The 17,985-nt window shown below is 41.9% G+C and overlaps 1 protein-coding gene across 1 annotated transcript in view; it reads left to right on the top strand.

Annotated features, from left to right (window-relative positions):
* The first annotated feature begins 4,252 nt into the window (after positions 1-4,252).
* The window catches only part of LOC128686167 (myophilin), a 29,346-nt gene continuing 15,613 nt past the window's right edge, over positions 4,253-17,985 (top strand). The window contains exon 1 of the mRNA XM_053772932.2: positions 4,253-4,898. Coding sequence (XP_053628907.1) covers positions 4,818-4,898 — 81 coding nt within the window. The 5' untranslated portion in view covers positions 4,253-4,817. The remainder of the gene's footprint in view (positions 4,899-17,985) is intronic.

Here is a 17,985-nt window from a genome sequence, read left to right as displayed (position 1 = left end):
TACTAGGCTATGTCTGACTATGTAGGTAAGTGACATTGGATTATGTAGGTAAATAACATTATTCCCCACCAATATTGACAGGTCAGTCAGCTATGTCACCTCTTTCGACATCTTACTACTATTTTATCCTAACCTTCCCATAATTTCAATCTCTCCCCTCATCCCGCTTTGTCATAACTCTTATAATGACGAAATCAAAAAGAAAAAAGACTTCCTCCAGTGTTAACTACGTCAGGCTGGAGGTGCCTTTTTCAGTATCGAGTGTTGAGATGAAGACTAATTAAGTATTGATTAGTCAGTGTTTGCCTAGTATTACGTCTGCCATTGACCAGTGATGGAGTATGATCAGAATCATAGTTTTCCAGCCATGACCTACAGAATACTAGTGTAGAGTGACTGTACCTCTCAAAGGAGGTGCCTCACTACCAGCTTCGTCAGTGGCAACCGGGTTCTTGATTCAAGGAATTGGACCTGTCCTCGTTCTTGGATTGAACCTGAGTATCTCCTATTCCCTAGGCTCTTTTGATCCATACCAGTATAGTGATTCCCCATACTACTACTACTATTAATAATAGTAATAATAATAAATAAATAACAATAATTTAACAAAAATATAGAGATAGGGAGCAAATCAACATACTAGTATACCAAGCTTTATACTTAATATATAAGTACGATATAGCATTGAACACACTTAAGATATACCTGGAGGGTGTTGTGGGGTCGACGCCCCGGTCCATGACCAGGCCTTGTGGTGGATCAGCGCCTAATAACCAGGTTGTTACTTCTGGCTGCACTCAACCGATGTACGAACCACAGCCCGGCTGATCAGGTACTGACTTTAGGTATCTTTCCAGCTACCTCTTGAAGACAACCAGGAGTCTATTGGTAACCCCCCTTACGTATATTGGGAGGCAGTTGAACAGTCTTGGACCCCTGACACTTACTGTGTTGTCTCTTAGCGTACTCATGACGCCCTTGCTTTTCATTGGGATGTTATACCACCTGCCAAGTCTTTTATTTTCATAGGGAGTATTTCATAGGGAATATTTATGTGTGCAGATTTGGGACTAACCCCTCTAAGATTTTCTAAGTGTATATTATCATGTATCTTTCTCGCCTGCGTTCCAAAGAGTACAGGTCAAGGAACGTCAACCCTTCCTGGTAATTTAGATACTTTATTGTACTAATACATGCAGTGAAAATTCTCTGTATATTCTCCAGGTTTGCAATTTCGCCTGCCTTAAGTGGGGCGGTTAGTGTACAACAATATTCCAGCCTAGAGAGAACGAACATCCCTAGTTTTGAAGGTTTTTATCATTCATCCTTTCATTTTTCACCATTTTCAATAAATTACCTAAATTATTTAGATAATCTTGAGGAAATTAAAAATGTATCAGGGTATACGACAAATTCTAATCATACAATAGAGCGAAAAAGAAATGTGAAGGACCTAGGAGTGATAATGTCAGAGGATCTCGCCTTCAAAGACCACAAAAATGTATCTACCTCATCTGCCAGGAAAATGATAGGATGGATAATGAGAACCTTCAAAACTCGGGATGCTAAGCCCATGATGATTCTTTTCAAATCGTTTGTGCTCTCTAGGCTGGAATACTGCTGTACACTAACGGCCCCCTTCAAGGCTGGCGACATTGCAGACCTGGAGAGCATACGAAGAACTTTCACGGTGGCTAACGCTCTCGCTTCACACGGCGAGGGCCTGGGTTCGATTCCCAGCCAGAGTAGAAACATTGGACGTGTTTCTTTCCACCTGTTGTCTATGTTCCCCATCAGTAAAATGGGTACCTGGGTGTTAGTCGACTGGTGTGGGTCGCATCCTGGGACACTGACCTAATTTGCCCGAAATGCGGAGCATAACAAGGGAGTTTCTATATAGTAGTATGTCATTGTTGTCAGCTAGGACTGTATACCTTGTACATGTACTTGTAGTAAATAAAGATATTATTATTATTATAAGGCACCTAAATTACTGGGAACGGTTGAAGGTCCTTGATCTGTATTCCCTGGAACGCAGGCGAGAGAGATACATGATAATATACACTTGGAAGGTCCTGGAGGGATTGGTACCAAACCTGCACACGAAAATCACTCCCTATGAAAGCAAAAGACTCGGTAGGAGATGTAACATTCTCCCGATGAAAAGCAGGGGGCGCCACGAGTACATTGAGAGACAATACAATAAGTGTCAGGGCCCCCGACTGTTCAATTGCTTCCCTGCATACATAAGGGGGATTACCAATAGACCCCTGGCTGTCTTCAAGAAGGCACTGGACTGGCACCTAAAGTCAGTACCTGACCAACCGGGCTGTGGTTCGTACGTCAGTTTCCGTGCGGCCAGCAGTAACAGCCTTGTTGATCAGGCCCTGATCCACCGTGAAGCCTGGTCTCGGACCGGGCCGCGGGGGCGTTGACCCCCGGAACCCTCTTCAGGTAAACTCCAGGTAATCCAGCTACGCACAGTTTTACTGCAAACAGATCAACAATGAACACTTCCAGTGACACTTCCTTAGATTACCCAAATTCTTAAGCGAGATCAAATTAGTTTAATATGTTTATTATGCACCCCATACCCATCCTGTGGGTCCAAGGACGGGGTCGCAAAGTTTTGATAGTTGAACAAGTTACAGAGGTAATAAACTATTTACATCTTTATATTTGGTCACAATTATAATGAATTATTAATGCAAACATTTATTAGGTCACACACACACACACACCTCTGGATAAAATACTTTGACATATCTTGAACATTTCTGAGTGAGTTGTCTCTGAATTCATTAATTTTATCGCATAATGACGCAGGGTGTGACAGTTTTCCATCTGGCAAAGTTTACATTTCGTCGGTCTTCATCTGGTGGTGGTGATTTAACCTTCCAAAGATACTTGTATCCCAGCCGGAGCCAGGCCTTTAGTGACATCCGAGATTCGGTTTATTTTGTAGGCTGCACCATAGACATGTGGCTCCTCCTGCATGAAAGAATGATGATAGATGGACTGACTGGTGTCAGTCTCTCTCAGTCTTGAGTCAATGAAGTCCAGTTGAAGTTCTTTTCGTACTATTGTTCTCAAACTACTGACAATCCAAGATTGTAATCTACTCCCTCTTTGAAAGCATATAACATAGCAAATTCATCAGTTCTGTCATAAATCTAAAGACCAATGTGAGTTGGAAACCACAGAAGGTGCACCCTGACTCCACTGTCCAGTCCTACCATACCTGGGTCAACACTGTATACTTCTCGCGTCACTCTTACGAGTTAATCGTGATGACAGCTTTTTATTAAACAAACTTGGTACACCCGCAGTTTCCGGCTACCCTGTTCTACATGAGTTTCATAGTGGAAAATACCCCAGCTATGTTAAGTAATAGTAGAAGTGGAGGGACTGACGGTCAGGGAAGTGATTCAAGGACCATGGAAATGAGGGTGAGATCAGGGAAGTGGGCCAGAGGCTAGAAGTGAAGTCGAAAGCCAGGGACGTAAATAGAGGACTCAGAGAAGTGATATATCTCTTAACTAGGTAAATCAAGCTTCAATCAATTTTAACAGCTTTCCGGGGATGAGTCAAGAGGTCAGTGACATGAATTTAGGGCCAGGGACATAAACATAGAGAAAACTGTGACGATTTCTATATTAATGCCACAAACTTTCAAGCGTCACAAGACTAAGTTAATTAGGTCATTTTATTATTCAGAACAAAATTACAGAAGCACTGGTCCAAGGACTGGATCCCAACATTGTGTTAGCTTAACAAATTACAGTACTAATGAACTACAAGAACAATAGATTCAGTCACAAAATTAATGGATGAAATCAATAATTACAACAGCGGGTGTTCTAGAGGTACCTAAAATGTTTAGGAACTGGGTATGCTGACTGGGCAAGCTACAGTAATGAGGTATCTACAATATACACGAGGCAGAACACGTCGCTGAATGCATTATACAAGTAAATACATGAGCTGGTGCCAAGGTGTGACTTTCCCGCGCTGGCTCCTCGTCCAGCTACGTGAGCTTTTCTTGACCTTAGTCTAAGACTGCCACATATCTTTAGACATCACCTGCAAAAAACATTTTCCTGCATCATCCATTCATTATTGTGTTATGTAAAAATTCAGTTATGCAAATCAGCACATTTCGTGACTTAAAGAAACATTGCTCAATTGATAATTTAACGCTGATTAAATAATATCGAACACAGGGTTACACCTTCAGCCTTTCAAGCTTACGTTAGTGAGGGTGGGAGCTGTGCCCACCCGCAGTCACTGCTTCACAGAGACAGAGTTTGTATCTCATAGCATGTACGGCTGCGTTTCTCCGAGACACTAATGTTCTCTAACGTTCAGTGAATACTATCTTGAAAAAGGGACTTACAGATAACCACTGTGTTAAAGAAATCTTTCAGAAGTAATAATTTATAATTAGGGCTACCACTTCGCCTGCTGGTGACGAGGACGAAGTAGTCAAGTTTTACATCATATTCTCCACAAGACCTTTTTCGTTTAGTTCTATCCCCTTCACCAGTACTCACTGCCGTCAAGTTCACACTCGTCAACGCCAAATTTTCCTGTTATTCGACATCAAGTTACCCGCCATTCGTTGACACAAAATTTCTCTGCTCATCGATACCAAGTTTCCATACTCGTCGAAGCTCAGTCCCTCTACCAACACCAAGTTCCCTAGTCGACACTAGGTGCCCCTTCGAGTTTTTTCCCGTGTACGTCAAGTTGCACCATTGACACCAATTTCCTTCGCGGACGTCGGTCTCCTCCCTGCCCGCCATACCTCCTTCAAAATGCCTGACTCGAGATTCATCGCTCAAGACAATTTTAACCTCAACTGTGCCGGGGAGCCAGACACACTGGAGCCTCACATGGTGAGTGTTCCAGTGACTATCAACACAATATTTCTTGCTTAATACTCCGGCATAGTTCCGGCCCGGGTCTTGTCTATGAGGTGACCCGGCAAACAAATTACTTCCTGAAGATACAACTATAACCATAATTTTTGAAGGGGGGTGGACCGGTAAGCCAGGGAAAGGCCTCGGTCAGATAACCAAAAGCTCCAAAGGCAGGTCATCATCATACTAAGACCCGCGTCAGGAAACATCCTGTTTCCTGACAAACCTTACCCACCTCCTCCCTGAGCTCCTGCATGTACCTTCACCACTCCATTAGGCTTTATAACAGTCATTACTAATTTAAAAAAGGCTTATCTGGAAATATTATAAAAAATAATAGCCCTTTTGCCTTGATGCTGATAAAGGCTACTTGATCCAGTGAATTGGGGCCGCTTTCCTCATCCTCTGGCAATATATACATACATACATACATTATTTTCATTATTATATTCACCAGAAAGCCCTAAACCCGCATGGATCACTGCGACAATTATATAATAAAATCAGAAAGTGACCTCGTAGACCATTAACTTCAAAACATTAAAATTTTATCCATTGTTTTCATTTTTTTTGTATACCAGCGTGTTTAGTGTGATTATTGTCACTATTAGTAGGCTATAACTGTGAGTTATTACAGCAGTTATTTTGCTTAGTAGGTTATAACTGAGGGTTGTCGTAGCAGTTTTTATGTTTAGTAGGTAATAACTAAGGTTTATTGTAGCAGTTATGTTTAGTAGGCTATAACTGACTTATTGTAGCAGTTTTCTGTTTAACAGGTTATTACTGGGTAGCAGTTATTGTAGCAGTTATTATGTTTATTGGGTTATAACTGAGTTACTCTAACAGTCATTATGTTTAATAGGTTTTAACTTTGAGTTAGTGTGGCATTCAGTTTTGTTTTTTGCTTTTAGTTGGTTGCTAAGGTTGAAAGTTGGACACACGTGTTGTTGCACGGGTTGTGCAGGTGTGTTAGATTATGCAGGTGTGTCATGTTATGCAGGTGTGTCATGTTATGCAGGTGTGTCATGTTATGCAGGTGTGTCATGTTATGCAGATGTGTCATGTTATGCAGGTGTGTCATGTTATGCAGGTGTGTCATGTTATGCAGGTGTGTCATGTTATGCAGGTGTGTCATGTTATGCAGGTGTGTCATGTTATGCAGGTGTGTCATGTTATGCAGGTGTGTCATGTTATGCAGGTGTCATGTTATGCAGGTGTGTCATGTTATGCAGGTGTGTCATGTTATGCAGGTGTGTCATGTTATGCAGGTGTGTCATGTTATGCAGGTGTGTCATGTTATGCAGGTGTGTCATGTTATGCAGGTGTGTCATGTTATGCAGATGTGTCATGTTATGCAGGTGCTCTCACCTACTGGTACTCTCATACTTGTAACTTCAGAGATCAAGCTACAGCTCCTAACCACACTTCTTAAACTGGCCGCTACTGGGTTCACTCTCTCTCTGTTATACCTCTTCTTAAAATTCAGTTAGTTATGCCGCCTGAGCGGCTAGTTTATTGTGCACCCCAATGCTCATCCTATGAGCGGTAAGGCAAAAAAAAAAAATCAGGATTAGAGGTCACAATGGGTCTCTCTCAAACCCCGCTGAGCACTGTTACATCACTAGAAAGGAATATTAGTCATTTCGTAATTTACAGTTACTTCGTGAAGTTGTACATAGTACAGAATGCAATACAATCTCAGAAAATTGGGTTTGTATTCCTTAATGTACTGTGTACAACACCGAACCCAACTTGTCATACTTGCCCAATCATTCTTGGCTGTCTTCTTGTTCATTCATTATAGTGTTCCATGTTATTCCCTCCTGTTACTGCAGTTTTTGTCCGTCTCTTGTGCGAGACTGTCAAACATTTTCTTTCGGCCAAAGAATATTCACTCCATCCCTGTCTCTCTCTCTCCTTTCTCATTTCCTTATCATTATAACAAAATTAAAGCAGGTTTGTAAGATAGGATTTACCCTCTAAAACTTTGTTCGTTGTTGTTTATGAAACATCTCTTTCCAGGTGCTTCATTACTCTTCCCTTTTCTGATTATCTTTATTAACTTAAGCAGTATGCATGTCAATGACACTAATCTGCATTTTAATGCTACCTGTCTGTCCCCTTTCTTAAATACTGGGGGCTATATTTGTTGTCTTCCTCACCTCTGGCAGCTGTCCTGTATCAAAGTGATTTGTAGGCTTCTGTTAGCGGTGCATACAGTACTTCTCCCTCTTTCAGAACCCACTGAGAGATATTGTGTGGTCCCATTGCCTTCGAGATATCTCTCTCAGTAGTGTTTCCTTTAATGTTATACTGGTGTGTACTATATTGAAATATAACAATGGTTATAAATAACCATAATTTTTAAAGGGGTGGACCGGTAAGCCAGCGGAAGACCTCGGTCAGATGACCAAAAGCTCCAAAGGCGGGTCATCATCTGACCAAGACCCGTGTCAGGAAACACTTGTCCTGTTTCCTGACGAACCTTACCTAACCTAACCTGTACTATATTATAAAGATGTCATGGTGTGTGCCGTGTTGTATTGTATTATGTTGTGACAGTGTGTACGTCACGTTATGAAGGCGCGCGCGCGCGCGCGCGCGCGTGTGTGTGTGTGTGTGTGTGTGTGTGTGTGTGTGTGTGTGTATACTCACCTAGTTGTGGTTGTAGGGGTCGATTCATAGCTCCTGGTCCCGCCTCTTCACTGGCTGATGCAGGGTCACTCTCCCTGCACCCCTGCACCATGAGCTTTATCATACCTCTGCTTAAAGCTATGAATGGATCCTGCCTCCACTATATCGTGTGTGTGTGTACTCACCTAATTGTACTCACATAATTGTGGGACACAGCTCCTGGCCCCGCCTCTTCACTGACCGCTACTGCGTCCTCTCCCTGCTCCATGAGCTTTATCATACCTCGTCTTAAAACTATGTATGGTTCCTGTCTCCACTACATCGCTTGCCAGACTATTCCACTTCCAAACAACTCTGTGACTGAATAAATACTTCCTAACATCCCTTTGACTCATCTAAGTCTTTAGCTTCCAATTGTGACCCCTTGTTTCTGTGTCCCATCTCTGGAACATCCTGTCTCTGTCCACCTTGTCCATTCCACGCAGTATTTTGTATGTCGATATCATGTCTCCCCTGACTCCTCCTGTCCTGCAGTGTCGTCAGACCGATTTCCCTTAGCCTTTCTGTGTGTGTGTGTGTGTGTGTGTGTGTACTCACCTGATTGTACTCACCTAATTGTGGTTGCAGGGGTTGAGACTCAGCTCCTGGCCCCGCCTCTTCACCGAGTGCTACTAGGTCCTCTCTCTCCCTGCTCCATGAGCTTTATCATACCTCACCTTACAGCTGTGTATGGTTCCTGCCTCCACTGCCTCACTTTCTAGGCTATTCCACTTCCTGACGACTCTATGACCGAAGAAATACTTCCTAACATCCCTTTGACTCATCTGGGTCTTCAACTTCCAATTGTGACCCCTTGTTTCTGTGTCCCCTCTCTGGAACATCCTGTCTCTGTCCACCTTGTCTATTCCACGCAGTATTTTGTATGTCGTTATCATGTCTCCCCTAACCCTCCTGTCCTCCAGTGTCATCAGGCCAATTTCCCTTAACCTTTCTTCATAGGACATTTCCCTTAGCTCTGGAACTAACCTTGTCGCAAACCTTTACACTTTATCTAATTTCTTGACGTGCTTGATCAAGTGTGGGTTCCAAACAGGTGCTACATACTCCAGTGTGGGTCTGACGTACACGGTGTACAGCGTCTTGAACGATTCCTTACTAACGTATCGGAACGCTGTTCTCAGGTTTACCAGGCACCCACATACTGCAGCAGTTATCTGGTTGATGTGGGCTTCCGGAGACGTGCTCGGTGTTATACTCACCCCAAGATCTTTCTCCTTGAGCGAGGTTTGCTGTCTTTGGCCACCTAGCCTATACTCCGTCTGCGGTCTTCTTTGCCCTTCCCCGATCTTCATGACTTTGCATTTGGCGGGGTTAAATTCGAGAAGCCAGTTGCTGGACCAGGTGTCCAGTCTGTCCGGTCTCTTTGAAGTCCTGCCTGATCCTCATCTGATTTAATTCTCCTTATTAACTTCACATCATCTGCGAACAGGGACACTTCTGAGTCTAACCCTTCCATCATATCATTCACATATACCCAAAATAGTACTGGTCTTAGGACCGACCCCTGTGGGACCCCGCTCGTCACAGGTGCTCACTGTGATACCTCATCACGTACCATGACTCGTTGTTGCCTCCCTTTCAGGTATTCTCTAATCCATTGCAGTGCCCTTCCTGTTATACGCGCCTGATCCATTAGCTTCTGCACTAATCTCTTGTGAGGAACTGTGTCAAAGGCCTTGCAGTCCAAGAAGATGCAATCAACCCACCCCTCTCTCTCGTGTCTTACTTCTGTTACTTTATCATAAAACTCCAGAAGGTTTGTGACACAGGATTTGCCTTCCATAAATCTGTGCTGGTTGGCATTTATACTCTTGTTCCATTCCAGGTGCTCCACCACTCTCCTCCTGATAATCTTCTCCATGACTTTGCATACTATACACGTCAGTGACACTGGCTTATAGTTTAGTGCCTCTTTGCTGTCTCCTTTTTTTTAAAAATGGGAACTACATTTGCCGTCTTCCATACCTCAGGTAGTTGCCCAGTTTCAAGGGATGTGTTGAAGATTGTGGTTAGTGGCACACACAGCATATCCGCTCCCTCTCTAAGGACCCACGGGGAGATGTTGTCCGGTCCCATTGCCTTTGAGGTATTAGTGTGTGTGTGTATGTGTGTGTGTGATGTTATGTTGACCATTCAGGCTGTTGAGCAACGTCTTCCGAGAATATATGAAAATCGCCCCCTCTAGCGTCGGCAGAAAAAAAAGTTTATGAGCCCATGTCAACAAAGGAGCTCATGTGTTTACATTCTCTATTCCAGTTTAACTTGGCATCCTTATTTAAAGAGCACTATGTCTTAAATATAAAGTTGGAATGACGTGAGTCAACGCTGCGTATTTCACGCTGGTGTCAAGCAGACAGCATTAGTAACGTTGGTTAATGAGGTTCAAAGCCTATCGACAATACGAGGTTCAATTAGGGATGCATATACTTTGTTTACCTCAGTCAGGAATATTGTAATCCTCCTAAAAAGGCTCAAAGTCAGCTGTCATTGCATGACAGCATGACAACAACCTGAATTTCAGCACCCATATCCAGCATATAGCCAAAAAAGTATCCAAAACGGTTGGGATCCTCTCCAAGATACGATACTATGTGCCGCAAAATGCCCTTCTCACACTATACCACTCACTTATTTATCCATACCTCACCTACACTATTTGTGCTTGGGGATCAACTGCAGCAACACACCTAAAGCCAATAATAACCCAACAAAAAGCTGCAGTAAGAATAATCACTAAATCCCATCCCTGGCAGCACACCCCCCCACTCTTCAAAGATCTAAACTTACTCCCAGTTCAGTACATCCACACTTACTACTGTGCAATCTATATCTACAGGGCCTTAAACTCTAATATCAACCTTGACCTAAAACGCTTTCTTGATAGTTGTGACAGAACCCACAGGCATAACACCAGAAACAAACATCTCTACGACATTCCCCGTGTCCGACTAAACCTTTACAAAAATTCAATGTATGTCAAAGGCCCTAAAATCTGGAATACCCTACCTGAGAACTCTAGAACTGCAGACACCTTCATCACCTTCAAAACTACCATTAGAAAACATCTTATCTCCCTGATACACCCCGTCAACTAACTACACGAATACCACCTGGTGGTTCACACTTACACTCGCTCACTCATTTGACCATAAACAGAAACAGAAATATTAATCTCAGTCTTAAAATAATGAATCCTGTGATACTCCAATACTGAAACTATATACTGTGCCAAAACAAAAGCATTCACATTGCTAAACTCACAAACTAGTATTTAGTCACTTAGCCATAATACCAACTTACCTCATAATTTGTAATATTTTACAATTAAGAATAAAACTAAGTCTGCCCGAAATGCCTAGCCATGCTAAGCGTTCTAGTGGTACACTCTGTAATCATAATTTTACTACATGTAAACCAAACACTAACCAAATTTCTGTAAACTCAGCATTGTAATCCTTATAGAGAATAAACTTTGTATATACATTAAGAGATTCAGTGTACATATTATTGCAGGAAACATGTTACACCTGGCAAGGTTAATGGCGACGTTCATGTTGGTGGAGGTGCTGAGGGGAGGCAGCATATGATGACGAAAACTGTATCCTGATTATTAACCCTGGTGGGTTAGTAACCCATTAAGGCAAGTGTGGCTTATTGCCGTTGAGGTCCTTAGGTCCTCACAGGATGCGACCCACAGCAGCCGGCTATCTCCTAGGTATCTAATGACTGTTAGGTGAACAGGGACAGCAGGTGATAGGAAGCTTCGAATTTATTCGTCCGGCCCGGAATTTAACCCAGGTCCTTTCCGTAGTAAGAACACTCATGAATCTAAGATCATAGGTTCTCTCTCTCTCTCAATTATCTTATACTATATTCAAATCCCTGTCTACCTACATTTTTCCATACTTTCCTTGCACACATTTATTCTTCCTCAATTTTACCTTCTACTTCTTTCTCTCTCCATACCTCGTTATCATTTCATCTATTCCTTGCCTCCCAACACCAGCTGTAAAGCTGGTGTTGGGAGGCAGCTGTTGAGCACCCTCCTCCCTCCCCCTCAACCACCAGCTGTAGGGTCTACCTCTCCCCCTAAACCACCAGCTGTAGGGTCTCCCTCTCCCCCTAAACCACCAGCTGCAGGGACTCCCTCTCCCCAGGAAGCAGCGCCTCTTAGATATAAACACGACAGATTTAACTCTTTAGGTGGCAATGCCCTTACACACACACACACAAAAAAAAAAAACTGCCTATGGCGAAGACCGGCACTACGTACCAGCACTACGGACTTTAATACCAACCACTACAGTTTATACTTGGAAAAACGAGAAGATAAAATTGGTCGTTCCATTTCGCCAAGGGATAGAACAGCTTAAATAAAATCTGTGATTCAGCACTAAAAGTTTAAAGCCGACCGATTTTGCATGTACGGTCTAAACTTATACAATATCAGGCATATCATACAATACATGAGCTATTAACGATTGAAGCCGCTGAAAGGAAGGAAAGGTAAGATGTTTCACGGGAAAATTAATACTCCATTTTAGAAATTAAATTGGTACCTACAATAATAATCCCAACCTTCTTTTAAGTTGGATACACCAGTGTTGGAAATTTCAGACAGACCAGAAGAAGCCTTCTCAAGTTATATGACCAGAGGGCGCCTGTACATAGCAACACTTTCATAAACTCTTTCCCTGGTTGTAATAGATTAGCTCTGAAAAAAATTGAAGCCTTACGAATGAGGCGCTATATAATTATAAACGGTAACTTTGAAGGAAAAAACCTTATAAGGTGCCCCCTCATGGATACCTAACAACCACTATAATGTGCCCCTTCATAGATACCTAACAACCACTATAAGGTGCCCCTTCACCGATACATAACCACCATAGGGTGCCCTTTCATGGATACCTAACAACCAGTATAGGGTGCCTCATCACTGACACCTAACAACCAGTATAGGGTGCCTCATCACTGACACCTAACAACCACTATAGGGTGCCTCATCACTGACACCTAACAACCACTATAGGGTGCCTCATCACTGACACCTAACAACCACTAAAGGGTGCCTCATCACTGACACCTAACAACCACTAAAGGGTGCCTCATCACTGACACCTAACAACCACTATAGGGTGCCTCATCACTGACACCTAACAACCACTATAGGGTGCCTCATCACTGACACCTAACAACCACTATAGGGTGCCTCATCACTGACACCTAACAACCACTATAGGGTGCCTCATCACTGACACCTAACAACCACTATAGGGTGCCTCATCACTGACACCTAACAACCACTACAGGGTGCCTCATCACTGACACCTAACAACCACTATAGGGTGCCTCATCACTGACACCTAACAACCACTACAGGGTGCCCCTCCATGGACACCTAACTAACTTCCTCCACTACAGCGTCAGACTCGTAACATAACACCACACATACACGCAGTGACTGTATTTGTTATTATTTCTAAAATGTTATTTGTTACTCCATCATTATTTGTTACTCCATCATTATTTGTTACTCCATCATTATTTGTTACTCCATCATTATTCACGTACAAATTAAGAGCCTACTGCAGCTCACCTCCTGGCAAATTTGTCGATATTTTCGTTACCTGACCAATCTGCTGACCTCACAGCCTCACTGTTAATTGCTATAATTTTTAAAAATTTATCGCGGGTATAATTAAGTTTTATTTATACAAGTGTTTATAATACACAAAATTTTTTTTGCTATTTGTATTAACTTGGTTAATTTTTCTTGTTTATTCCAGTTTCTCCTGTTTAAGTAATTCGCTATTAACTAATTTATAATAAATTCTAAAAGTTAATCTAATACTGAATCTTGTTCGTATTATATTAAATATACATAATACCGAAAAGATAGTAAGACATGTGCAACGGCTGAGCTTCGTTATTGTCGAAACGTTTCGCCTTCTCAGCAGGCTTCTTCAGTCGAATACAGAGATTACGTTAATATATGTTACCTCCGTGCAATTTCAGGTGTTTTTAAGCAGGAGACGGGATCGGGGTGGTGCACCGGGCGACCCATGGGACGTGAGGGACGCCTAGCCAAACTTGAGAATACCAACACACAAACCTGCATCGTCTTAAGAAGGTCACACCATTTGCTGCCCCGCCTCCACCCGTTCTCTCAGCTCTTGTGTTGTACATTCTCAACCGAAAGGATCAGCGGGTTCGATTCTCTGGATGGTCGAGACGTATTCGGGAACATCTTATATCTGTGACTGACGTTCACCCAAGAGTAAATAGGTATCTAGGAGTTAGTCAGATTTTGTGGGTCATGTCCTGGTGGAGGATCCCAATGAAAATAAGCCATACTACTTGGCTTTGTTGGATTATACTGGGTTAATAACCCTCCAGGGCTTAATAACCTTGCCTCACTCCTGTTGAAAATCTGTAGGGATATCCTACAAAAATTCATCATCATATGTCACTTGTACATCCATAACTGTGCAGTGTGTAGTCTAATGTGTTTCGAGGACAGCGTGAAGCAAGTTTCTATACCACAAGACGGGCAGAAAGCAGCAACTTCACTCTGGCTGTACCCTTCTCCAGAACATCACTTCATCTGAGATCATTTATTCCCAGGATGACTCTAGTCTGGAACACATTCATACAGCATTATGATGTCAGTGAGATAAAGTCAGTTGATCAGATGAAAATGCTGGCCCACAGATGGCTCCAACTTCATCCTGTTCCCTAGTTGTATGTTTCATAACAATAAAAATGTTTTTAAATGAGCTGATGTAGGTAACAACTCTTAGCTTGTCAATAAAGTTAGGAATCCTTTACCTGTAAATAGCTTGTCAATAACGCTAGGGATCCTTAACCTAACCTTGTCAAACCCTGTGTAAAAAAATGGTTGGTATATTCTCCCTCCAACAACTTTGCATGAGGCTGACCTCAATAAATAAGCAAATTAATTGTAAGAATGTATGGCCAGAACATACACTACCTAACAGAATACTCCATACGACTGAATGTACAACAATGCATGCAACCATATGACCTGTCTTTGTAATACTCATTTGTGCTTTATAGTTATCTGTTTACAATAATGTATTATCACTGATTTCATCATTGCTTAGTTAATTTTAAGCCAGCCCGTAATGCTATGCATAGTATAAGTGGCTTTGGCATGCTGCTCTTATCTGTATTTTTTTGTACCTCTGTATGTATGCTCAAATTGTAAATAAATATTATTATAATCAAAAAGAAGCGCTAAGCCACAAGGGCTATACAGTGTAAATAAATAAATAAATAAATAAAAAGGTAGGCTTCCTGATGCTGGTGAAGGGGTAGTTATCTAAGGAATTGGAGCTAACCTTTTAGTTCCTTGAATTAAGCCTTGATTCTTTATCGTTCTCAGAGGAACGTGGTTTACACACCTGTCTCCAGAGGAAAGTAGTTTATAAACTTTTCTCTGAGGAACTTAGTTTGCACAATCAATTTTTTGGAGAAATTACATAGTACATTTGAAATCGTTGGTTTCTTCAATAGGTTTAAAACCTATCGACTACATGAGAATCGTTAAACCGGGAGGTGTGTATACCATCTAGTTAATCCAGAAACGTGAATAAACGCCCGAAAGCGCTAATGCATTTCACTACTAAAAAACTAAAACTTTCACTGGTATTTTTGTACTCTAGTCATACATGGTACTGAATCGTAATACACACATACATAAATATCCGTAAGTCAGTGCTTGCACACAGAAACAAGCACGACAAATCTCGATTATTCAGGGTTCTAACCATCTGTCAGGAAGAGGTTCTGACGCACGCATAGAAACAGGTTCTGATAAACACACGAGCAGGTTCAGTCATAGCGGAACAGGTTGAAACACACAAAAGCAGGTTCGGCTGCACAGGAACGGGTTCATTCACGTGGAAGCAGGTTCGGTGACACTAGCAAATCAAGTCACACAGAAACAGGTTCGGTGCACAAGAACAAGTGTTAACACATACAACAACAGATTGAGCCAAAACAGGTTAACAGTGCCAGCTAATCTTGACAAAAATGCAGTGGTTGTAGGAGGGTCGCGCCAGCTACACTTGCATGTCCTTGCCCACTAACTTCAAAGATAGTATTACAGAGCCTCGTAGCTTCGAGGGGAGGAAACTTGCGTAACATGGTGTAGTTCGTGTGAGTGGGGTATTACCTCTAACAAGGTGTATTACGTCTAACGAGGTGTATTACGTCTAACGAGGGGTATTACATCTAACGAGGGATATTACATATAACGAGGGGGTATTACATCTAACGAGAGGTATTACATCTAATAAGAGGTATTACATCTAACGAGGGATATTACATCTAACGAAGGGTATTGCATCTAACGAAAGGTATTACATCTAACGAGATGTATTTATGTCTAACGAGGGGCCGTTCTATAAATAAGGGTGGTTCGTATACCGAAAGGTTTTCCATATAATTTTTTGCTAGTGGTTCCTTGTCGTAATGGTCACATAGTTAATTCTTAGTTTAATATCTTGAGTCTGCACTCATACCTATCGTGTAGCGGTAGACAAAATACTCGCATTACAGAGGCGCATAATGAGTCTAGGGGCTGGACCCCAAAGTTTTGATAACTAAACAAGTTACAGTGATAATGAACTAAATTAAGTCACAAAAATATTAGTGTAGCTTATAAGTGGTTTTGAATTATTAAGTTATATTTTAGCAAGGCATGACTGAATAGGCAAAGTCAGGATATTTTTCCGGAATGGTTGGTAATATCTGTGGATAAAATATAATGATATTTCTTGAGCATTTATGAGGGAGTTGTCTAAGGATTCGTTAATTTTATCGCATTCCAGCACATAATGACGGTGGGTATGGCAACAGTTCATCAGCTGGTTATGTAACCTCCCAGAGATACATGTAGCCCAGCCAGAGCCGGGTGGTAGCGATATCCAAAAATCTGCTTATTTTGTTGGATGCACCATAGATATATATGTAGCTCCTGCTTAATAGAATGATGATAGATGGACTGATTAGTGTCTCACGTCAGTGAGGTTTATTTGGAGTTCTTTTCGTATTAATTAATGCTCTCAAACTACCAGCTGACAACCCAAGATTGTAATTTGTTCCCTTCATGAAGGCATATAGTGTGCCTTTGTCAATTCATCACTTCTATCACGCATCTGAAGACCAATGTGAGATGGAATCCACAGATATACTGTGATTCTACTATCTACAGTCCTACCATACTTGTGTTTGGCTGCTGACACAGGCATGCCACAACTGACACTCGTGGAACTGAAGAGCATTTATAGATGATAGAGAATCGTTTAAGTTGTGGCTTGATTGGCAGTACACTCAGCTCACACACTGAGTGTCCGTGGTTTGATCCCCGGCATTAGTGGAAATGTTAAGCATGTTTCCTTACATCTGCTGCTGCTCCTGTTCACTTAGTAGTAAGTAGGTACCTGGGTGTTGGTCGATTCTTGTGGGTCATATCCTGACGGGTGGTAGTATGATACATAAGGGCTGGGTTTTGTAATGAGCTGAGGTAGGATAACAACTCTTTGTCTGTAAAATTGATTTGTGTAAAAAAAAAGGGTTTGGATAGATTTGCTTGAGCATATTGATATCACTGAACACATTTCAATCAGTGACACGATCTCTGATGCTTGGAATATAAAGTTCTTTCCACTTGTTTAGTTTTTGGCAGTACGATAGCATCCAAGGATGACTCTCACTGCTTCGTTCTGCAATTTTTAGGTGCGCGGCATAATCAACCAGTGATTTAAAGTAAGCAAACATAATTTTCACAATTTTAACATTAGCTCCATACCTGGGATGAAAACCTGCCACATCTCTAAGAGCTCTCAGCCTCTGTAACTAGACTGTCACAATGAATCTTACCAGGTGTCTAGAGGTAAATACACACAGATCTAAATGGACTGTGAAAACGTGCAATTGCATTAAGTTTTATAACCTGCATGAACTATATCACTGTAGATAACAAGAGCATTTCACCCCTCCATGGAGGATGTGTTCATTTAATATCACATCCCTGCAAGTCCCTCCCAAGAAGCTCATTGCTAGTAATCCCTTCCTTAAATCACTTGTTAAAGCAACTGTTCGAGAAGAAATTTCTCACCTAGCTGGTAGTAATAAGTTATCACAAGTTATATACACTGATGGATCTAAACAGGAGTCTTCTGGCAGGGCTGCATCTGCTCTTGTTACCACCTCCCTAGTTAAGAACCATAATAAACTTGTTGAACTAGGCATAAGAATTAATTAACAACTGGGCGTCTACACTGCAAACTGAATTGTTTGCAATCCTAATGGCGATAAAGCTAACCTATGACACTGAGCT

Source organism: Cherax quadricarinatus, chromosome 9 (genome assembly GCF_038502225.1).
Source record: "Cherax quadricarinatus isolate ZL_2023a chromosome 9, ASM3850222v1, whole genome shotgun sequence".
Taxonomy (NCBI): Eukaryota; Metazoa; Arthropoda; class Malacostraca; order Decapoda; family Parastacidae; genus Cherax; species Cherax quadricarinatus.
This window is presented reverse-complemented; position numbering and strand designations above follow the sequence as displayed.